Raw genomic sequence first — 20,947 nt, forward strand, 5'->3', positions numbered from 1 at the left:
TCACAGGACCCTGATCTTTGAGTTCTGTGATTCTGATATTCTGATTAAGTGGGAAGAGATTTTTCAAGAATCTTGTGCAGCCAGGCAGCTTTATGAGTAACCGTGCCAGCCTTCACATCCCCTCCCCACCCCCCAGAGAAGCAGGTCTTTTTGCCACCTCAATGTATCTGCATATAACAGACCTGGCATTTCCACTGCAGTAGCCCCAACCTGTGCATGCTTTTGAAGTTGTAAAAAATAGCTCCGTTTTCTGCCCTTTCACGAAGTGGTGACAAATAATCTCTGCTGTAATTTACACATTTCCTGGCAATCATAAACTCTTGTCTCATGAGAGAAGATGGACTGTGTTATATTTTCTCTGTTTTCTTCTTGGGCTATTCTTTGCCTCCCAAGGTTCAGGCATGTGGAAAGATAATGGTGCTCAGTTTTGGGATGGGGATCAGAGTATAATATTGTTATGCAAAATCATTCCAGTATCTTTGCTTATTTGATATACTCATACCTTCTTCTAATCTGTTTCAAACATTTTCCATGTGCCAAACCATGCTTGTTGCTGGAGACTCAGAAATAGTTGGGGACTCAACTCTGCTCTTACAGTTGAGGAGTCAGGCAGGTAAACAGAGAATTTCAATATGTGAGAAACAGGGTTTATTGAAGGTCCAACATGAACACAGAGGAGAGAGTAATTACCATCGTGGAGCAGGTTTGCTGGAGATTATCAGCTTGGGATTCCTGTCGGAGGAAGATTCTCTGAAGGGTTTTGAAGTTTCAAAGGGTAAGTAGAATTGATCAGATGAATAAAGGCAGAGAGAGGGACTTTGATTTGAAAGGAACTGCATGTTTTATATCATGCAGATGTGAAATATTACAGTGGGTTTTGATAAAGGATGGAGTTTAGAAGTGCATGACCATTGGATCTGACTGGGAGGTGGGAAGCCAGAGTGACCAAGGTGTTCATGAGCCCCACTGGGGAGGATGGGCTTGATCATGGAGGAGTTTGGAGCCAAGGAGAGGTGGAAGCAGAGAAGGACAATGTGAGAGCAGTGTGGTGGGTGGGCAGGAGAAGGGTGAGATGTGCAGCAGGGAATGCAGCCTGTTCCTGGAATGGGACAAGACAGAACCTTGGGCCATTTGGACCTTAGTTCAACTCAGGAGGGCTCTTCTACCATCCTGGAGTTTCCCCTTCCAGGACTATTGCCTACAACATATTTCTTGTTTGTTTGTTTGTTTTGAGACAGGGTCTTGCTCTGTTGCCCAAGGCAGGAGTGCAGTGACACAATCCATGGTTCACTGTGGCCTCGATCTCCTGGGCTCAAGTGATCCTCCCACATTAGCCTCCTCAGCACCTGGGACCACAGGCATGCACCGCCACACTTGGCTAATTTTTAATTTTTTTGTAGGGACAGTCTATGTTGCCCTGGCTAGTCTTGAACTCCTGGGCTCAAGTGATCCTCTTCTCTCATCCTCCCAAAGTACTGGGATTACAGATGTGAGCTACTGTTCCTGGGCACCACAACATATTCCTGAATGTCATTCTTATCTCAGAACATCACAAAACATGATATACCCATCAGGAGGGACGATTATTACCACACAGTCTGTTCTCTGGAATTATTAAAATCATATTTAATTTTCACAGAGAAGCAGAGCCCCCAAGTCCATTAATAAATATATCTCATGAATAGAATGGTGTTCACTATGTTGCTGGTCTGTAGTTCCCATGACAGCACCAACATACCATCTCTTATCTGCACAACATCCGATGGAAGACTGTGTTCACTCATAGCACGCCATGCCCTCTCTTGTAACCTACACAATTCCTGTGAGCTGGAAGGAAAGGAGTGATGGTCTAGATTTATGGATAAAGAAATTGAGATAGAGCAGTTATGTAATATGTCCAAGGTCGTTTAGCTGTGAAGTGCCAGAACTGGGATTCAGAACCAGTTCTTCTGATTTCAAGTCTCTTTACTGCACAATAGGACTTTACAGGTAAAGATGGTTTGGGAGATGATAGGCAGATAGGCAGCTTCAGCAGCAGTGCTGAAAATAAAGCAGAGCAGAGAGAGGCTGTTGAGCATCTAGGATTCATTCCATTGCAATCTACTATCTTTCCTTGCAAGCTACTGAGTTCAACTTCTTTAATTTAAAATGAAGGAATCTGAAGCACCAAGAGGAATGTAGTACAAGAAGTTGGTAAGTTTTGAGTTTATTTCTCCAAACCAAATTTTAGAAGAATGTAGAAAAATAAGGTAGCATGTTCAGGAGAGAGAATGGCAAGGGGTCTCAAAGTCATGACATTTAGAAATAGCTAAGAGAATGAAGAAGATGTATCCTAGAAGTGAGAGAACTCAGAACACACAGGCAGTTAGACATGCTGTGTGTGGCCCTGAGAAATATCCATAAATCAAAGTGTGGACACTCCCAATGGATGGGCTTCCGTTCACTAGAAGAAAAATCTCTCCAAGAGTGTTCCATCAAAAACTGGAACTGTTGCGTTAGCTCATGATGAGCTTCCTGTTTTTGAAAGGGTCCAAAGCCCTATTGAGGATATGGTGTGGAATTTAAGCATTATTTGAGGTTGTATAATGGTTCCTTCTGACCTGGCAAATCCAGGATTCTCATTTATGATTTATTGATTTACTAGGGTGTAAACTTTTTCTGAGTGGGGACCATGCTTGTTTCTTTTACAAGTTTATCTTCAGTTCCTAGAATATTGACTGACTCATGAGGGCTGCAATCTCACAGTGGAGGCAGAGGTACCAGAGAGTGAGCCCATGCATTCAAAGCTCTTGAGACACAGGCTCAGAACTGGCACATTGTCACTTCTGCAGCATGCCATTGGTCACAGCAAGTCAGCAGAACAGCCCAGATTCAGGGGATGGAAAGATTCCAACACTTTGTGGAAAGAACCACAAAGTCATGCTGCAAAGGGCATGGATATGATCAGGGGTGGGAAATTTGGCCCATTGGTGTAATCAATATACTCCAGTCTTTTTTTTTTTTTTTTTTTTTTTTTTGGAGAAAGGTGTACATCATGTTAAGAATAGCAAAGATCAAAGTCAGAGCCATGTTATAGAATATTAGAATCATGGCTAGAAGTAGGGATGAAGGGCTGGGAGGTTAAAATATGAAAGGGGGTTTTGGGACATTGTAAAATGAGGGTTTATGGTGAATGTCATGGTAGGAATCTGCAGGCTTCATGAAGGTTGAGATGATATCTGTCTTGTTCATTAATGTATGATTTGTTACTTCACAAAGTAGGTGCTCATTACATATATGTTGAATAAATGAATATGTTGAATATATACATGTATGTATGTGTGAATGGGTAGCCCTGGTAATGGGAGCTGTATTCTGTTTGGAGAAGTGGTTAAGTGCATGGGCTTTGGGGCCTTGCAGACCTCACTTTAAATATCAGCTGTACCGTTTATTAGGTATAAGACATTAATGAATACCTCTGACCTTTAGTTTTCTAATCTATAAAGATGGGAATAGTATGTCCTCAAAGGTTCATTTTAAGGACTAAATGAGATAGCATAAATAAGTTCTGTAGCCCAATGGCTGGCATGGAGAGTTCTCAAAAATTGGTAGCTCTTGTGATTAGTATTGGGAGGGAGAGGATTGAAGGTATATGTGGTTCAGCTGGGAGTAAATCTAACAGACAGGGAGTTCTATAAGGGAAGCCTACCCCCCAGGCCTGGAAGAACAAACTGGAGCTTGTATTACTCTTCTTTTACAATCAAAGACAACAAAATCACCCATAAAAATGTTATTAACAACATAACAGCTTTTGCTTTTCTAAGTCCCAGCTGCTATGTTTCCCATTCAGTACTACACAAAGCCATTCGTTTCCATGGTTTTTCATCTCTAGTCCTTTGAGTGAGAGTTGGGGTAGGTACTGGTGTGGGAGGAGGGCAGCATGGAAATAAGTTGGGAATTTATGGATAAAAATCTTACCTCCTCCATGTTTGGAACCAAGCTGGCTTCCAGTCCTTGGCAGAGGGTCATCTGCATGGGCTTGGCCAGCCAGCATTGATTAATTCCTGTGACAACATATCCCATGAAAATGAAATGTCTTTTTAACAAATAAATTTTCAATGATCAATTTCTGTCAAGTACTATTGCACAACCTAAAGCTCCTAACCCTAATCCAAACCTCTAACTATAGTCACCAGCCTTTGTAAGGTTGTCACTTATAGCATTTACCTCTGGCACCTGTTTTGGTTATCTGTTGCTTCGTAATAAACCAGTCCAAACACTTAGTGGCTCAACATAACAACTATTTATTTGCTCACAAATTGGTAAATTGGTTAGGGCTCAGCTGGAAAGTTCTTCTGCTCATCTTACCTGGTCATGTGACTGTAAACATCTGGAGCTCAACTAGGGCTGAAAATTCAATATGGTTTCATTCACATGCTTGATGCCTCAGCAGAGAGATGGCTGAAACAGTGGGAAACTAAAAAGGCATCTCTGGCACCCCATTTGGTCTCTCTAGCAGGGTGGTCAGGCCTCTTGACATTGTGGTGCAGGACTCCAAGAGGGCAAAAGTGGGAGTTTTCTGGTCCCCAAAACCCTATACTCTAAACTGGCATGGTGATACTACCTCCATATTCCATTGAGCAAAGCAATTTGCAAGGCAGCCTAGTTTTGAGGGAAAGAGACTCATTTAATCTTTTAATGTGAGGAATGGTGTGTGTATACGGGGTTATAAGAAATTGTCAGTGACCTTGTTTGTGTAGGAACTACCCCAGTTTTCTTCTTCCTGCCCTTCTCTCCTGCAGGACCAATTTTGCTTTCAGCCAGAGGTAAACTAGTCTTTGTCGATGTGTTACTTTATGACCCTTAAGGCCTCACCTCTTCTGAACATAAAACAACTCTTTAATCCCTTCATTCTGCAGAAGACTAAACAGAAGTCCATGCAGGGAAAGTAACTTGCCGAAACTCATATAGACAGACAGTAGCAGTGGGGATGCAGCCTACAGTTCCTGAGGCCTTGGTCAGTGGTCTTGAAGTTTTTCCATTAATCTTCTTGGGAAAGACTGAAAATCAGTGAACCCAAAGGTGGAATTCCCGGTATAGTCTCAGCAGGTAGAAGAGAGATTAGGGGCTCCCAGTTTCAAAGAAGACTACAGCTTTAATTATCTTCTTTTAAGAGTGTTAATTCGTGTAGAAGTAGCTACTGTGGAACTTGTCTTGTTCCCTGGCATAACTCTGGCTCACATTGGCCATGGGTAGTATTTTAGTTTGCCTTACATGGGGATGGGGAGGATGTGCTTTGGGAATATTACTACCTGTGTTGGTAAAGAAGAGGGGATGGAGGGGAAGAGTGGTGGAGTCTTTTTGGATGCTAGGCAGGATTGTTTGCTGTGATGGTGCCAGGCACAGGCCTGCACAGGTTCTCAGGATCTGGAAGGAAAGGGTAGATGGTGCCACGTCCACATTCCTCCCAACCCCTGGTCTCATTAAGCACGTCCCTCTATGGAAGGACTCACCACACCTAGGAATCATTTTCCTCATCCAACTTCCTGTGTTCGACTGTGAGCTCACTGAGGACAGAGGCAGAAAACAGTTTTGTTCATCTTTGGACACTTAGTATGTGTCTCAGAGAAGACGCTGAATAAATAAATCAGAGTAACTCCAAGTAATAGTCTTCCAGAGGCATTTGAACCATGGGATGCCGAGATGATGAGGGGCAGCCCAAGAGGAATGTGAAGTCTTCATCAGCAGGACGCTGCAGATGAGAGGATGTGCCTGCTGGAAAGTCTCCAACCAGGGCTCCTGGACTCATCCCCAGGCACCATTCCTTCAACTCCAAACAAACACGTCCACTAAAGGCCACATCCTCTGAGGACTTCTCAAGTGGAAGAGAGATGGAGAAACAGATGAATTTGGTATTTACTTTTCTGATCCTCCTCTAGGTGCCTCCTCATTGAAAAGTTCTGTCCTCCTCCAAGGGGATGTGGGTCAAGCTGCAGAAATTGAGATTAAAGCTCACCCTTGTCATGGACCATTTTAGGAACGCCTGGCCGCTTTCAAAATGGGCTTCTTCCCCCACCTCTCCGTTCTCTGCTTGTGAACCACAGCCGCATCCTGTTTGCAGCCCTCGAGATTAAGGATGAAAATTTGACTTTTTAATTTTATTATTCTTGTTCTTCCTTCCTGCTTCATTAGAATCATGTTATTGGCCTAAAATACTGTATGTAAAGGATGCTCTGGGGCCCATCTGGAAGCCTGCATTCTCTGGGGATATAATTACGCTAAGCGATTTTTCACCAGGGACAGCATGACTTAGCTTCTACCTGGGCATCCTCTGGCAACACAGCCCTCAGTTCTTCCAAAGGGATTGGCCGCTGTCCCTTCAGGCTTTCTTGGGTGGGTGGGTGGGGGTGTGTGTGTGTGTGTGTGTGTGTGTGTGTGTGTGTGATTCAAGGGTATGGCCCACTTTTATTTTGTATGAGCTGTTTTATCCATAAAAACAAAGATAATTTGTTGCATCTTTGTGTGTCCTCAACAGGGAGGGTGTGCATGCCTTTGGAATAGTAAAGGTCACCATTTTTGTATTGTGTGCCTCTCCATCAGGGAATTAGAACTTGACCCATTTTTGCTTTCATGACTGGGCCAGGGAGGGAGACTGCAGCTGAAGGCAGGGAATTGCACTCTTGGTTCCAGCCCTGTCCAAGGTCACAGAGCTCAAAGGCCACCAGCCAGGATTCAAAACACACCCAGTCCATTGCCCCCATCTGCAGGAGGCCTCAGCTCCTAGGAGCTTTGGTTTTCCCCGCTATGAAAAGAAACTAATAACCCTCACCCTGCTCATCTACAGAACACTTGTGAGAAATCATTAAATTAGTGAAGGTAAAAGTGTTTTAAATTCACTCAAGTAAACATTTGCTGAATGTCTACTTTCTGCATGGATTAACAGAGTTCTTATCCTTGCAGAATTGTGACCATGCAAACTATAAATTCTAAAGCACTAAACAAATGGAAGGTTTCAAAATTTATATATTTGAAATCATTTTGCATTGTGGGAATAGAAAAATGTCTGTCAAACCAAAAGTGCCTAGGCATCTACTCCTGGCTACACAGCCTTAGACCTCTTTTGTTCTTCCTCCTAATCATGTTACTGCTTCCCATCCCCCCTCCATTTAAGGCATTTGTTTAGCCACAATCAATGCTGCCTTTTATCACATACCACTGTAATAACCTTTAAAAAATAAACCTGTTTATTAAAGCACAGCATACATATAGAAAAATAGAAAATTCACAAGTCTACAGTTTAGTGCATTATGATACGAGGATACCACCATAAATGAATCACCAGAACCAGGGAATACCGCATCACTAGCATCACTGGAGCTCCCATCCTACCCTGCCATCATGCCCTTCCTTCTTCCCTAAAAGTCAATGCTCTCTTAATTTCTAACACCATGGGTTTATTTCATGTATATTTTCAACCTTCTGCATGTAAAATCATGCACTATGTATTCTTTTGTGTCTAACTTATTTTGCTCAGCTTCATGTTTGTGACAATCATCCATGTTGCTGTATGTAACTGCAGTTTGTTTATTTTCATTGCTATATAGTATTCTGCAAATACATAAATCAACATTTATTTATTTTACTGTTGAAGAACATTTATACTGTTTCTAGTTCGAGTCTATTATGAATAAAGCTGTTGTAAACATTCCAATGCATGTCCTTAAAATAGCTTTATTGTATTATAATTGGCATAAATTGCTAATAAACTAAATCCCAACTAAATTATAAGCTCCTAAAAAGCAATAAAAAGTACTAAAACTCTTTCTCCTCAACAGCTCAAATCAAGTGCTATCCCAAATTATACAATTTGATAAGTTCGGATATATATGGATATCCTCTATATATATATAGAGGACAAATTCATAGTCTCCATCAATGTTTTCTTCTGTCCTTTTGTCATTCCTCCCTCCTGTCCTTCCCACACCTTACCAATGTCTCCAGCCTTCCACTGATTGGATTTCCCTTACTAGATACTAATTTGCATTTTCTAGAATATTATGTGGATGGAATCATACAACGTGTGCTGTTTTTAGACTGGATTCTTTTACTCGGGATAATTACTTTTGAAATTTATTCCTGTTTATGTATGTAATTATTCTTTTTATTGTTGAGTAATATTCTATTGTTTATCATTCACATGTTGATGGATGTTTGGGTTGTTACCAGTTGTGGGTTGTTACACATAAAGCTGTTTTAAATATTCATATATAAGTTTTGGGGAGACTTATGCTTCCATTTTTATTAGGTAAATATGTGAGGTGAAAGGGCTGTGTCATATAATAAGTGGTTGTTTACATTTTTAAGAAACTGCTAAATTGGATTCCAAAGTGGTTGTACCATTTTATATTCCCACCAGCAGCATATGAGGATTATAGTGCTCTACATACTTATCAAAAGCTTGTCCTCTGGATTTAAAACATTCTAGTAAGTGTGCAGTGGAATCTTCGTGTGACTTTGTCCTACAATTCTCTAATGAGAATGATGTTGAGCAAATTTTCCTGTCTTTTGATGAACATATGGACATATTTCTGTTGGGGATATGCCTAGCAGAATAATTCCTTGGTCATAAGGGACATGATCAGGTTTGTGTTGCTAAAGGGTACTCCACAGGATAGATCAGAGGGAGGAATATTAAAGGTGAAAGACTACTTAGGAGATTGCAGTATGTGTTTTCTTCTGCTAGTCCCTGTCTCCTGAATCCCAACTAAATTCTAAGCTTCTAGAAAGCGATAACAAGCATTAAAAGTCTTTGTTTCTTCGCCAGCACCTCACACCAAGTGTTAGCCCCACTGAGAGGTGGGAAGAACTAACTTGGTTTGAGGGTTAGTGTGTGCTATGTATTTCTACATTTGTTATAGTATTTACTTCTCTGACACCATATGAGGAGTTAATATCCACAAGTGACAACTGGGGAAGTGAGCCTCAGGAAAATATGCAATTTCCCAAGGTCTCGGAGCTTATAATAAGGGGAGGTGGAGTTTATAACAAGTTTGATGTCAAAGTTACGATTCTTTCTATTTCACGACCTTGTCTCCCTTTGATCATATTGCCTCTTAGATGCTCAAAGAAGAAAAATCTGAGTGATTGAATAGAAGTGCATTTGAGGACTCTGTGGAGAGGCTCTTGTCATGATTCAAGACTGTTGGCTTAATGTTCAGAGGCTCTCCTGGGCTCTCCAACCAGTCTCTTCTTCTGCCTCCGACCCAGGATAGTTGGGAAAGAATTTCCAATAGTCACATCGGTAATGTGGAACCCTAAAGAGTTCCTTGTAAACCCCACTGTCTTTTGCCCAAGTTCAACTCTTGTGTTGTGAGAGCCTTCTCTTTCTCAGCAGAGAACCATATGCTCCTTTACTCATTTTTGCATCCCCCTCCAGAGCATAGCACTGTGCTTTGCATATGGTAGACCCATTTGGTATTTCTCCTTGTTGAGATATATGCTTTCCCACTTCCCCATTAAGCTGAGCTGCCTCTTGAAAAGAGCAACATTTGGATCTCCATCTTTTCTTGGAGTGGTTGTGTGTCCCTGTGCAAATTACTTAATCTCCCTGATACTCTGTTCCATCATTTGTAAAATGATCAAAACGGTAGTAGCTTCCTCCTAGGATAGTTGTGGCAATTGCATGATGACTAGTTAATGATGTTAACTCCTGTTATGTTTTGTTACTGTAGTTATATTTGGTGTCTCTCCCTCAAATTTAACTATTGCTTCAGTAATAATAGGAACTGGCTAATTCTGGAAATGTGAGAGGTGAGGCTGGGGAAGGGTAGAGGTGAGGACACTGGAAACTACCCTTGAAGCAGTTCCAGGCCCGTGGCTGTCACCTGCAGCACCATGCAATGAAGAGGACTCAGGCTGTGAAGCCCAACAATGATGACTCTCTCACCTGGCAGCACTGTTAGCTTGTGCAAGTCACCCTACCCTGTCTAACCCTTACTTTCTGCCTCTGTAATAGGTAGATGGTTCCCATATAAAATTGGCAGGATGATTAAGTGAATAAACAAATTCAGGGGGCAGCGGGGACCTCCCCCCCACCTTCCTCGTCCCCTCCCCCTCCTCCCCCACTGTCGGCGCTTCCCCCACCCCCCCAGGACCCCCCCTGCCTCCCAGCCGTGCAAATCTCGCGAGGAAACACGCGGTTTCACTAGTGTGTTTACACCGATCACTACTAATCCGGACCGAACCGATCCGGATTAAGGGGCCGGAGGCGGGTCCTGGGCACCAGCGGTTCCGACGCCCCCGCCCTCCGCGCCGCACCCGAGTGGCCCCCAGCCGAGCGGGCCCCCACCTCCTGACCCGGCCTGGGCCCTCCTGCGCCTCCCTTGGCCTTTTTCCGGCGCCAGGAGGCCGGTCCCGCGCCACCCGCGGCCGCCCGGGCCCGGGCCCGGGCCCGGGCCCGCGTCGGGCGCCTGGCTCTGTACGCGAGCCCGGGGATCTGCGGCCTTCGTGCACCGCCTCCCCCGCCCGCCCTCTCGTGGAGCCCGGCGCCGGCGGCGGCTGCCCGGGCAGGGGGTTGCGGCGCTCAGGAGAGGCCCGGGCTCCGCCCCGGGCCTGCCCAGGGGGAGAGCGGAGCGGTCCGCAGCCGGGTCGGGTCGGGTCGTGGCCCCTCCCGGGAGGAGCGTGGAGCGGCGGCGGCGGCGACGGCAGTAGAAATGATGGAAGAATTGCATAGCCTGGACCCACGACGGCAGAAATTATTGGAGGCCAGGTTTACTGGAGTAGGTGTTAGTAAGGGACCACTTAATAGTGAGTCTTCCAACCAGAGCTTGTGCAGCGTCGGATCCTTGAGTGATAAAGAAGTAGAGACTCCCGAGAAAAAGCAGAATGACCAGCGAAATCGGAAAAGAAAAGGTGAACCATATGAAACTAGCCAAGGGAAAGGCACTCCTAGGGGACATAAAATTAGTGATTACTTTGAGTTTGCTGGGGGAAGCGGGCCAGGAACCAGCCCTGGCAGAAGTGTTCCACCAGTTGCACGATCCTCACCGAAACATTCCTTATCCAGTCCCTTACCGCGACGAGTAGAACAGCCCCTCTATGGTTTAGATGGCAGTGCTGCAAAGGAGGCAACGGAGGAGCAGTCTGCTCTGCCAACCCTCATGTCAGTGATGCTAGCAAAACCTCGGCTTGACACAGAGCAGCTGGCGCAAAGGGGAGCTGGCCTCTGCTTCACTTTTGTTTCAGCTCAGCAAAACAGTCCCTCATCTACGGGATCTGGCAACACAGAGCATTCCTGCAGCTCCCAAAAACAGATCTCCATCCAGCACAGACAGACCCAGTCCGACCTCACAATAGAAAAAATATCTGCACTAGAAAACAGTAAGAATTCTGACTTAGAGAAGAAGGAGGGAAGAATAGATGATTTATTAAGAGCCAACTGTGATTTGAGACGGCAGATTGATGAACAGCAAAAGATGCTAGAGAAATACAAGGAACGATTAAATAGATGTGTGACAATGAGCAAGAAACTCCTTATAGAAAAGTCAAAACAAGAGAAGATGGCGTGTAGAGATAAGAGCATGCAAGACCGCTTGAGACTGGGCCACTTTACTACTGTCCGACACGGAGCCTCATTTACTGAACAGTGGACAGATGGTTATGCTTTTCAGAATCTTATCAAGCAACAGGAAAGGATAAATTCACAGAGGGAAGAGATAGAAAGACAACGGAAAATGTTAGCAAAGCGGAAACCTCCTGCCATGGGTCAGGCCCCTCCTGCAACCAATGAGCAGAAACAGCGGAAAAGCAAGACCAATGGAGCTGAAAATGAAACGTTAACGTTAGCAGAATACCATGAACAAGAAGAAATCTTCAAACTCAGATTAGGTCATCTTAAAAAGGAGGAAGCAGAGATCCAGGCAGAGCTGGAGAGGCTAGAAAGGGTTAGAAAGCTACATATCAGGGAACTAAAAAGGATACATAAAGAAGATAACTCACAATTTAAATATCATCCAACGCTAAGTGACAGATATTTGTTGTTACATCTTTTGGGTAGAGGAGGTTTCAGTGAAGTTTACAAGGCATTTGATCTAACAGAGCAAAGATACGTAGCGGTGAAAATTCACCAGTTAAATAAAAACTGGAGAGATGAGAAAAAGGAGAATTACCACAAGCATGCATGTAGGGAATACCGGATTCATAAAGAGCTGGATCATCCCAGAATAGTTAAGCTGTATGATTACTTTTCACTGGATACTGACTCGTTTTGTACAGTATTAGAATACTGTGAGGGAAATGATCTGGACTTCTACCTGAAACAGCACAAATTAATGTCGGAGAAAGAGGCCCGGTCCATTATCATGCAGACTGTGAATGCTTTAAAGTACTTAAATGAAATAAAACCTCCCATCATACACTATGACCTCAAACCAGGTAATATTCTTTTAGTAAATGGTACAGCATGTGGAGAGATAAAAATTACAGATTTTGGTCTTTCGAAGATCATGGATGATGATAGCTACAATTCAGTGGATGGCATGGAGCTAACATCACAAGGTGCTGGTACTTATTGGTATTTACCACCAGAGTGTTTTGTGGTTGGGAAAGAACCACCAAAGATCTCAAATAAAGTTGATGTGTGGTCGGTGGGCATGATCTTCTATCAGTGTCTTTATGGAAGGAAGACTTTTGGCCATAACCAGTCTCAGCAAGACATCCTACAAGAGAATACGATTCTTAAAGCTACTGAAGTGCAGTTCCCACCAAAGCCAGTAGTAACACCTGAAGCAAAGGCATTGATTCGACGATGCTTGGCCTACCGAAAGGAGGACCGCATTGATGTCCAGCAGCTGGCCTGTGATCCCTACTTGTTGCCTCACATCCGAAAGTCAGTCTCTACGAGTAGCCCTGCTGGAGCTGCTATTGCATCAACCTCTGGGGCGTCCAATAACAGTTCTTCTAATTGAGACTGACTCCAAGGCCACAAACTGTTCAACACACACAAAGTGGACAAATGGCATTCAGCAGCGGGTTTGGAACATAGCGAATCCGAATGGATCGGATGAAACCTGTACCAGGTGCTTTTATTTTCTTGCTTTTTTCCCATCCATAGAGCATGACAGCATCGATTCTCATTGAGGAGAAACCTTGGGCAGCTCCGGCCAGGCCTTGTAGGAAAAGGCCCTGCCCGAGGTTCCAGCGTCAACGGCCACTGTGTGTGGCTGCTCTGAGTGAGGAAAAAATTAAAAATAAAAACTGGTTCAAATAAAAACTGGTTCCATGTACTGTGAACTTGAAAACATGCAGACTCAGGGGGGTCCCTGATGCAGTGCTTCAGATGAAGAATGTGGACTTGAAAATACAGACTGGGCTAGTCCAGTGTCTATATTTAAACTTGTTATTTTCTTTTAATAAAGTTTAGGTAACATCTCCTGAAAAGCTTGTAGCACAAAGGCTCAGATGGGGATGGTGTTTGACTTCGGAGGAAAAAAGTTGCTATTGCCCGTTAAAGGCACTAGAGTTAGTGTTTTATCCCTAAATAATTTCAATTTTTAAAAACATGCAGCTTCCCTCTCCCCTTTTTTATTTTTGAAAGAATACATTTGGTCATAAAGTGAAACCCGTATTAGCAAGTACGTGGCAATGTTCATTCCAATCAGATGCAGCTTTCTCCTCCGTCTGGTCTCCTGTTTGCAACTGCTTCCCTCATCTCAGTAGGGAAAAAATTGAGTGGGAATACTGAGATGTGTGGGTTTTTGCCATTGGACAAAGAATGAGGTTAGAAGACTGCAGCTTGGAGTCTCTCTAGGTTTTCAACTATTTCTTCACAATTTGAACACTTGACGGTTGTCCCTTTTAATTTATTTGAAGTGCTATTTTTTTAAATAAAGGTTCATCTGTCCATGCAAAAAAAAAAAAAAAACACAAATTCAAAGTATCACTATAGTACACAGTCCACAAGTAGCCCTTGATAAAATGCTAGTAGGACCATTTTTTTCGTTAATCTCTGTGATGGAATAAAATTTGCATGGATGGTGTTTTTTTTATATTTTTATTTTTTATTTTATTTTATTTTATTATTATTATACTTTAAGTTTTAGGGTACGTGTGCACAACGTGCAGGTTTGTTACATATGTATACATGTGCCATGTTGGTGTGCTGCACCCATTAACTCGTCATTTAACATTAGGTATATCTCCTAATGCTATCCCTCCCCCTCCCCCACCCCACAACAGTCCCCGGTGTGTGATGTTCTCCTTCCTGTGTCCATGTGTTCTCATTGTTCAATTCCCATCTATGAGTGAGAACATGCGATGTTTGGTTTTTTGTCCTTACGATAGCTTGCTGAGAATGATGGTTTCCAGTTTCATTGATGTCCCTACAAAGGACGTGAACTCATCATTTTTTATGGCTGCATAGTATTCCATGGTGTGTATGTGCCACATTTTCTTAATCCAGTCTATCGTTGTTGGACATTTAGGTTGGTTCCAAGTCTTTGCTATTGTGAATATTGACGATATAAACATACGTGTGCATGTGTCTTTATGGCAGCATGATTTATAATACTTTGGATTATGGGATGGCTGGGTCAAATGGTATTTCTAGTTCAAGATCTCTGAGGAATCGCGACACTGACTTCCACAATGGTTGAACTAGTTTACAGTCCCACCAACAGTGTAAAAGTGTTCCTATTTCTCCACATCCTCTCCAGCACCTGTTGTTTCCTGACTTTTTAATGATCGCCATTCTAACTGGTGTGAGATGGTATCTCATTGTGGTTTTGATTTGCATTTCTCTGATGGCCAGTGATGGTGAGCATTTTTTCATGTGTGTTTTGGCTGCATAAATGTCTTCTTTTGAGAAGTGTCTGTTCATATCCTTTGCCCACTTTTTGATGGGGTTGTTTGTTTTTTTCTTGTAAATTTGTTTGAGTTCATTGTAGATTCTAGATATTAGCCATTTGTCAGATGAGTAGGTTGCAAAAATTTTTTCCCATTCTGTAGGTTGCCTGTTCACTCTGATGGTAGTTTCTTTTGCTGTGCAGAAGCTCTTTAGTTTAATTAGATCCCATTTGTCAATTTTGGCTTCTGTTGCCATTGCTTTTGGTGTTTTAGACATGAAGTCCCTGCCCATGCCTATGTCCTGAATGGTATCGCCTAGGTTTTCTTCTAGGGTTTTTATGGTTTTAGGTCTAACATTTAAGTCTTTAATCCATCTTGAATTAATTTTTGTATAAGGTGTAAGGAAGGGATCCAGTTTCAGCTTTCTACATATGGCTAGCCAGTTTTCCACATATGGCTAGCCAGTTTTCCCAGCACCATTTATTAAATAGGGAATCCTTTCCCCATTGCTTGTTTCTGTCAGGTTTGTCAAAGATCAGATAGTTGTAGATATGCGGCATTATTTCTGAGGGCTCTGTTCTGTTCCATTGGTCTATATCTCTGTTTTGGTACCAGTACCATGCTGTTTTGGTTACTGTAGCCTTGTAGTATAGTTTGAAGTCAGGTAGCGTGATGCCTCCAGCTTTGTTCTTTTGGCTTAGGATTGACTTGGTGGTGTGGGCTCTTTTTTGGTTCCATATGAACTTTAAAGTAGTTTTTTCCAATTCTGTGAAGAAAGTCATTGGTAGCTTGATGGGGATGGCATTGAATCCATAAATTACCTTGGGCAGTATGGCCATTTTCATGATATTGATTCTTCCTATCCATGAGCATGGAATGTTCTTCCATTTGTTTGTGTCCTCTTTTATTTCATTGAGCAGTGGTTTGTAGTTCTCCTTGAAGAGGTCCTTCACATCCCTTATGAGTTGGATTCCTAGGTATTTTATTCTCTTTGAAACAATTGTGAATGGGAGTTCACTCATGATTTGGCTCTCTGTTTGTCTGTTATTGGTGTACAAGAATGCTTGTGACTTTTGTACGTTGATTTTGTATCCTGAGACTTTGCTGAAGTTGCCTATCAGCTTGAGGAGATTTTGGGCTGAGACGATGGGGTTTTCTAGATATACAATCATGTCATCTGCAAACAGGGACAATTTGACTTCCTCTTTTCCTAATTGAATACCCTTTATTTCCTTCTCCTGCCTGATTGCCCTGGCCAGAATTTCCAACACTATGTTGAATAGGAGTGGTGAGAGAGGGCATCCCTGTCTTGTGCCTGTTTTCAAAGGGAGTGCTTCGAGTTTTTGCCCATTCAGTATGATATTGGTTGTGGGTTTGTCATAGATAGCTCTTATTATTTTGAGATACGTCCTATCAATACCTAATTTATTGAGAGTTTTTAGCATGAAGGGCTGTTGAATTTTGTCAAAGGCCTTTTCTGCATCTATTGAGATAATCATGTGGTTTTTGTCTTTGGTTCTGTTTATATGCTGGATTACATTTATTGATTTGCATATGTTGAACCAGCCTTGCATCCCAGGGATGAAGTCCACTTGATCATGGTGGATAAGCTTTTTGATGTGCTGCTGGATTCGGTTTGCCAGTATTTTATTGAGAATTTTTGTATTGATGTTTATCAAGGATATTGGTCTAAAATTCTCTTTTTTTGTTGTATCTCTGCCAGGCTTTGGTATCAGGATGATGCTGGCCTCATAAAATGAGTTAGGGAGGATTCCCTCTTTTTCTATTGATTGGAATAATTTCAGAAGGAGTGATATCAGCTCCTCTTTGTACCTCTGGTAGAATTCGGCTGTGAATCCATCTGGTCCTGGACTTTTTTTGGTTGGTAAGCTATTGATTATTGCCTCAATTTGAGAGCCTGTTATTGGTCTATTCAGAGATTCAACTTCCTGGTTTAGTCTTGGGAGGATGTATGTGTCAAGGAATTTATCCATTTCTTCTAGATTTTCTAGTTTATTTGTGTAGAGGTGTTTATAGTATTCTCTGATGGTAGTTTGTATTTCTGCGGGATCGGTGATGATAGCCCCTTCATCATTTTTTATTGCGTCTATTTGATTCTTCTCTCTTTTCTTCTTTATTAATCTTGCTAGCGGTCTATCAATTTCATTGATCTTTTCAAAAAGCAACACCTGGATTCATTAATTTTTTGAAGGGTTTTTTGTTTCTCTATTTCCTTCAGTTCTGCTCTGATCTTAGTTATTTTTTGCCTTCTGCTAGCTTTTGAATGTGTTTGCTCTTGCTTTTCTAATTCTTTTAATTGTGATGTTAGGGTGTCAATTTTAGATCTTTCCTGCTTTCTCTTGTGGGCATTTAGTGCTATAAATTTCCCTCTACACACTGCTTTGAATGTGTCCCAGAGATTCTGGTATGTTGTGTTTTTGTTCTCGGTGGTTTCAAAGAACATCTTTATTTCTGCCTTCATTTTGATGTGCACCAAGTAGTCATTCAGGAGCAGGTTGTTCAGTTTCCATGTAGTTGAGTGGTTTTGAGTGAGTTTCTTAATCGTGAGTTCTAGTTTGCTTGCACTGTGGTCTGAGAGACAGTTTGTTATAATTTCTGTTCTTTTACATTTGCTGAGGAGAGCTTTACTTCCAACTATGTGGTCAATTTTGGAATAGGTGTGGTGTGGTGCTGAAAAGAATGTATATTCTGTTGATTTGGGGTGGAGAGTTCTGTAGATGTCTACAAGGTCCGCTTGGTGCAGAGCTGAGTTCAATTCCTGGATATCCTTGTTAACTTTCTGTCTCGTTTATCTGTCTAATGTTGACAGTGGGGTGTAAAGTCTCCCATTATTATTGTGTGGGAGTCTTAAGTCTTTTTGTAGGTCCTTAAGGACTTACTTTATGAATCTGGGTGCTCCTGTATTGGGTGCATATATATTTAGGATAGTTAGCTCTTCTTGTTGCATTGATCCCTTTCCCATTATGTAATGGCCTTCTTTGTCTCTTTTGATCTTTGTTGGTTTAAAGTCTGTTTTATCAGTGACTAGGATTGCAATCCCTGCCTTTTTTTGTTTTCCATTTGCTTGGTAGATCTTCCTCCATCCCTTTATTTTGAGCCTATGTGTGTCTCTGCATGTGAGATGGGTTTCCTGAATACAGCACACTGATGGGTCTTGACTCGTTATCCAATTTGCCAGTCTGTGTCTTTTAATTGGAGAATTTAGCCCATTTACATTTAAAGTTAATATTGTTATGTGTGAATTTGATCTTGTCATTATGATGTTAGCTGGTTATTTTGCTCATTAGTTGATGCAGTTTCTTCCTAGCCTTGATGGTCTTTACAATTTGGCATGTTTTTGCAGTGGCTGGTACCGGTTGTTCCTTTCCATGTTTAGTGCTTCCTTCAGGAGCTCTTTTAGGGCAGGCCTGGTGGTGACAAAATCTCTCAGCATTTGCTTGTCTGTAAAGTATTTTATTTCTCCTTCACTTATGAAGCTTAGTTTGGCTGGATATGAAATTCTGGGTTGAAAATTCTTTTCTTTAAGAATGTTGAATATTGGTCCCCACTCTCTTCTGGCTTGTAGAGTTTCTGCCGAGAGATCAGCTGTTAGTCTGATAGGCTTCCCTTTGTGGGTAACCCGACCTTTCTCTCTGGCTGCCCTTAACATTTTTTCCTTCATTCCAACTTTGGTTCATCTGACAATTATGTGTCTTGGAGTTGCTCTTCTCGAGGACTGTCTTTGTGGCGTTCTCTCTATTTCCCGAATCTGAATCTGGCCTGCCTTGCTAGATTGGGGAAGTTCTCCTGGATAATATCCTGCAGAGTGTTTTCCAACTTGGTTCCATTTTCCCCGTCACTTTCAGGTACACAAATCAGACGTAGATTTGGTCTTTCCACATACTCCCATATGTCTTGGAGGCTTTGTTTGTTTCTTTTTATTCTTTTTTCTCTAAACTTCTCTTCTCGCTTCATTTCATTCATTTCATCTTCCATCGCTGATACCCTTTCTTCCAGTTGATCGCATTGGCTACTGAGGCTTCTGCATTCGTCACGTAGCTCTCATGCCTTGGTTTTCAGCTCCATCAGGTCCCTTAAGGACTTTTCTCCATTGGTTATTCTAGTTATCCATTCGTCTAATTTTTTTCAAAGCTTTTAACTTCTTTGCCATTGGTTCGAATTTCCTCCTGTAGCTTGGAGTAGTTTGATCATCTGAAGCCTTCTTCTCTCAACTCGTCAAAGTCATTGTCCATCCAGCTTTGTTCCATTGCTGGTGAGGAGCTGCATTCCTTTGGAGGAGGAGAGGCGCTCTGATTTTTACAGTTTCCAGTTTTTCTCCTCCGTTTTTTTCCCATCTTTGTGGTTTTATCTACCTTTGGTCTTTGATGATGGTGAGGTACAGATGGGTTTTTGGTGTGGATGTCCTTCCTGTTTGTTAGTTTTCCTTCTAACAGACAGGACCCTCAGCTGCAGGTCTGTTGGAGTTTGCTAGAGGTCCACTCCAGACCCTGTTTGCCTGGGTATCCACAGCGGTGGCTGAAGAGCAGCAGATATTGGTGAACCGCAAATGCTGCTGCCTGATCGTTCCTCTGGAAGTTTTGTCTGAGAGGAGTACCCGGCCGTGTGAAGTGCCAGTCTGCCCCTACTGGGGGGTGCCTCCCAGTTAGGCTGCTCAGGGGTCAGGGACCCACTTGAGGAGGCAGTCTGCCCGATCTCAGATCTCAAGCTGCGTGCTGGGAGAACCACTACTCTCTTCAAAGCTGTCAGAGAGTGACATTTAATTCTGCAGAGGTTACTGCTGTCTTTTTGTTTGTCTGTGCCCTGCTCCCAGAGGTGGAGCCTACAGAGGCAGGCAGGCCTCCTTGAGCTGTGGTGGGCTCCACCCAGTTCGAGCTTCCTGGCCTCTTTGTTTACCTAATCAAACAACTAACTCGGCAATAGCGGGTGCCCCTCCCCCAGCCTCGCTGCTGCCTTGCAGTTTGATCTCAGACTGCTGTGCTAGCAATGAGCAAGACTCCGTGGGCATAGGACCCTCCAAGCCAGGTGCTTGATATAATCTCCTGGTGTGCCGTTGTTTAAGCCCATTGGAAAAGCGCAGTATTAGGGTGGGAGTGACCCGATTTTCCAGGTGCCATCTATCACCCCTTTCTTTGAGTAGGAAAGGAAATTCCCTGACCCCTTGAGCTTCCCAGGTGAGGCGATGCCTCGCCCTACTTCAGCTCGCGCACGGTGCACTGCACCCACTGCCCTGCACCTACTCTCTGGCACTCCCCAGTGAGATGAACCTGGTACCTCAGTTGGAAATGCAGAAATCACCCATCTTCTGCGTTGCTCAAGCTGGGAGCTGTAGACCGGAGCTGTTCCTATTCAGCCATCTTGGCTTCTCCTCAAACATTCGGATGGTGTTAATTCAGATAGTAGGCCCTCAAAAATTTCGAATGGATGGATTATGGATCAATGAAAGTATGGGTGGATTTCTAGAAAACTGAAAGTGGTGCTGGAAGGGTATAGATTGTGAGGAGCGGGGCAGAAGTGCATGAAATCTTTGCTCTTCAATTAAAGTGTGCACTCTTTCTTGGGCTTATATGCAACACATTCACTAGAAACCCTCATAACTTTCACTCCTTGAAGGATGTGTTTGAAAAATGCTGTATTTTCTTGTAGGCCCTTTGCAAATGGACACTAGTAGTAGGGGGTAGTTGTGAAGGGAAGAGCCAATTGTGTGGGGTTCAGGCTTTGGAGGTTGACCATGCTCTATGTTAGCCTGGTGCAGTGGAATCAGGGCAGACTTATTACTACTTATGTGAATTCAATTCCTCTGGGCCTTCGCTGTTGTGTCTTGAAAATGGGGTGATCAAATCTGCCAGGCAGGGTCTATTTTGTGGGGTGTCTCAGTCTGCTCAGGCTGCCATCACAAAATACCATAGACAGGTGGCTTAAACAACAAAAACTTATTTCTCACAGTTCTAGAGGCTGTAAGTCCAAAATCAAGGTGCCAGCAGATTCAATTTTCTGGTGAAGGCTCTCTTCCTGACTTGCAGATAGCTGCTTTCTCACTGTGTCCTCACAGTGCAGACAGAGAGAAAAATACATCTTTCTTTTTCTCTTCTTAAAAGGCTACAGTCTT

General features: G+C 42.9%; 2 protein-coding genes across 2 annotated transcripts in view; both read left to right on the forward strand.

The window, feature by feature from the left end:
- The window catches only part of ASIC2 (acid sensing ion channel subunit 2), a 1,141,493-nt gene that overhangs the window by 105,841 nt on the left and 1,014,705 nt on the right, over window positions 1-20,947 (forward strand). The gene's annotated exons all lie outside the window — the stretch shown is intronic.
- On the forward strand, window positions 10,646-13,416 carry LOC104002862 (serine/threonine-protein kinase tousled-like 2). The gene has a single exon (XM_016932007.4). The coding sequence runs from the start codon at window positions 10,692-10,694 to the stop codon at window positions 12,942-12,944; it is 2,253 nt and encodes a 750-aa protein (XP_016787496.1). The 5' UTR covers window positions 10,646-10,691; the 3' UTR covers window positions 12,945-13,416.

The sequence above is a fragment of the Pan troglodytes genome, chromosome 19 (assembly GCF_028858775.2).
Source record: "Pan troglodytes isolate AG18354 chromosome 19, NHGRI_mPanTro3-v2.0_pri, whole genome shotgun sequence".
In the NCBI taxonomy this organism is placed as follows: domain Eukaryota; kingdom Metazoa; phylum Chordata; class Mammalia; order Primates; family Hominidae; genus Pan; species Pan troglodytes.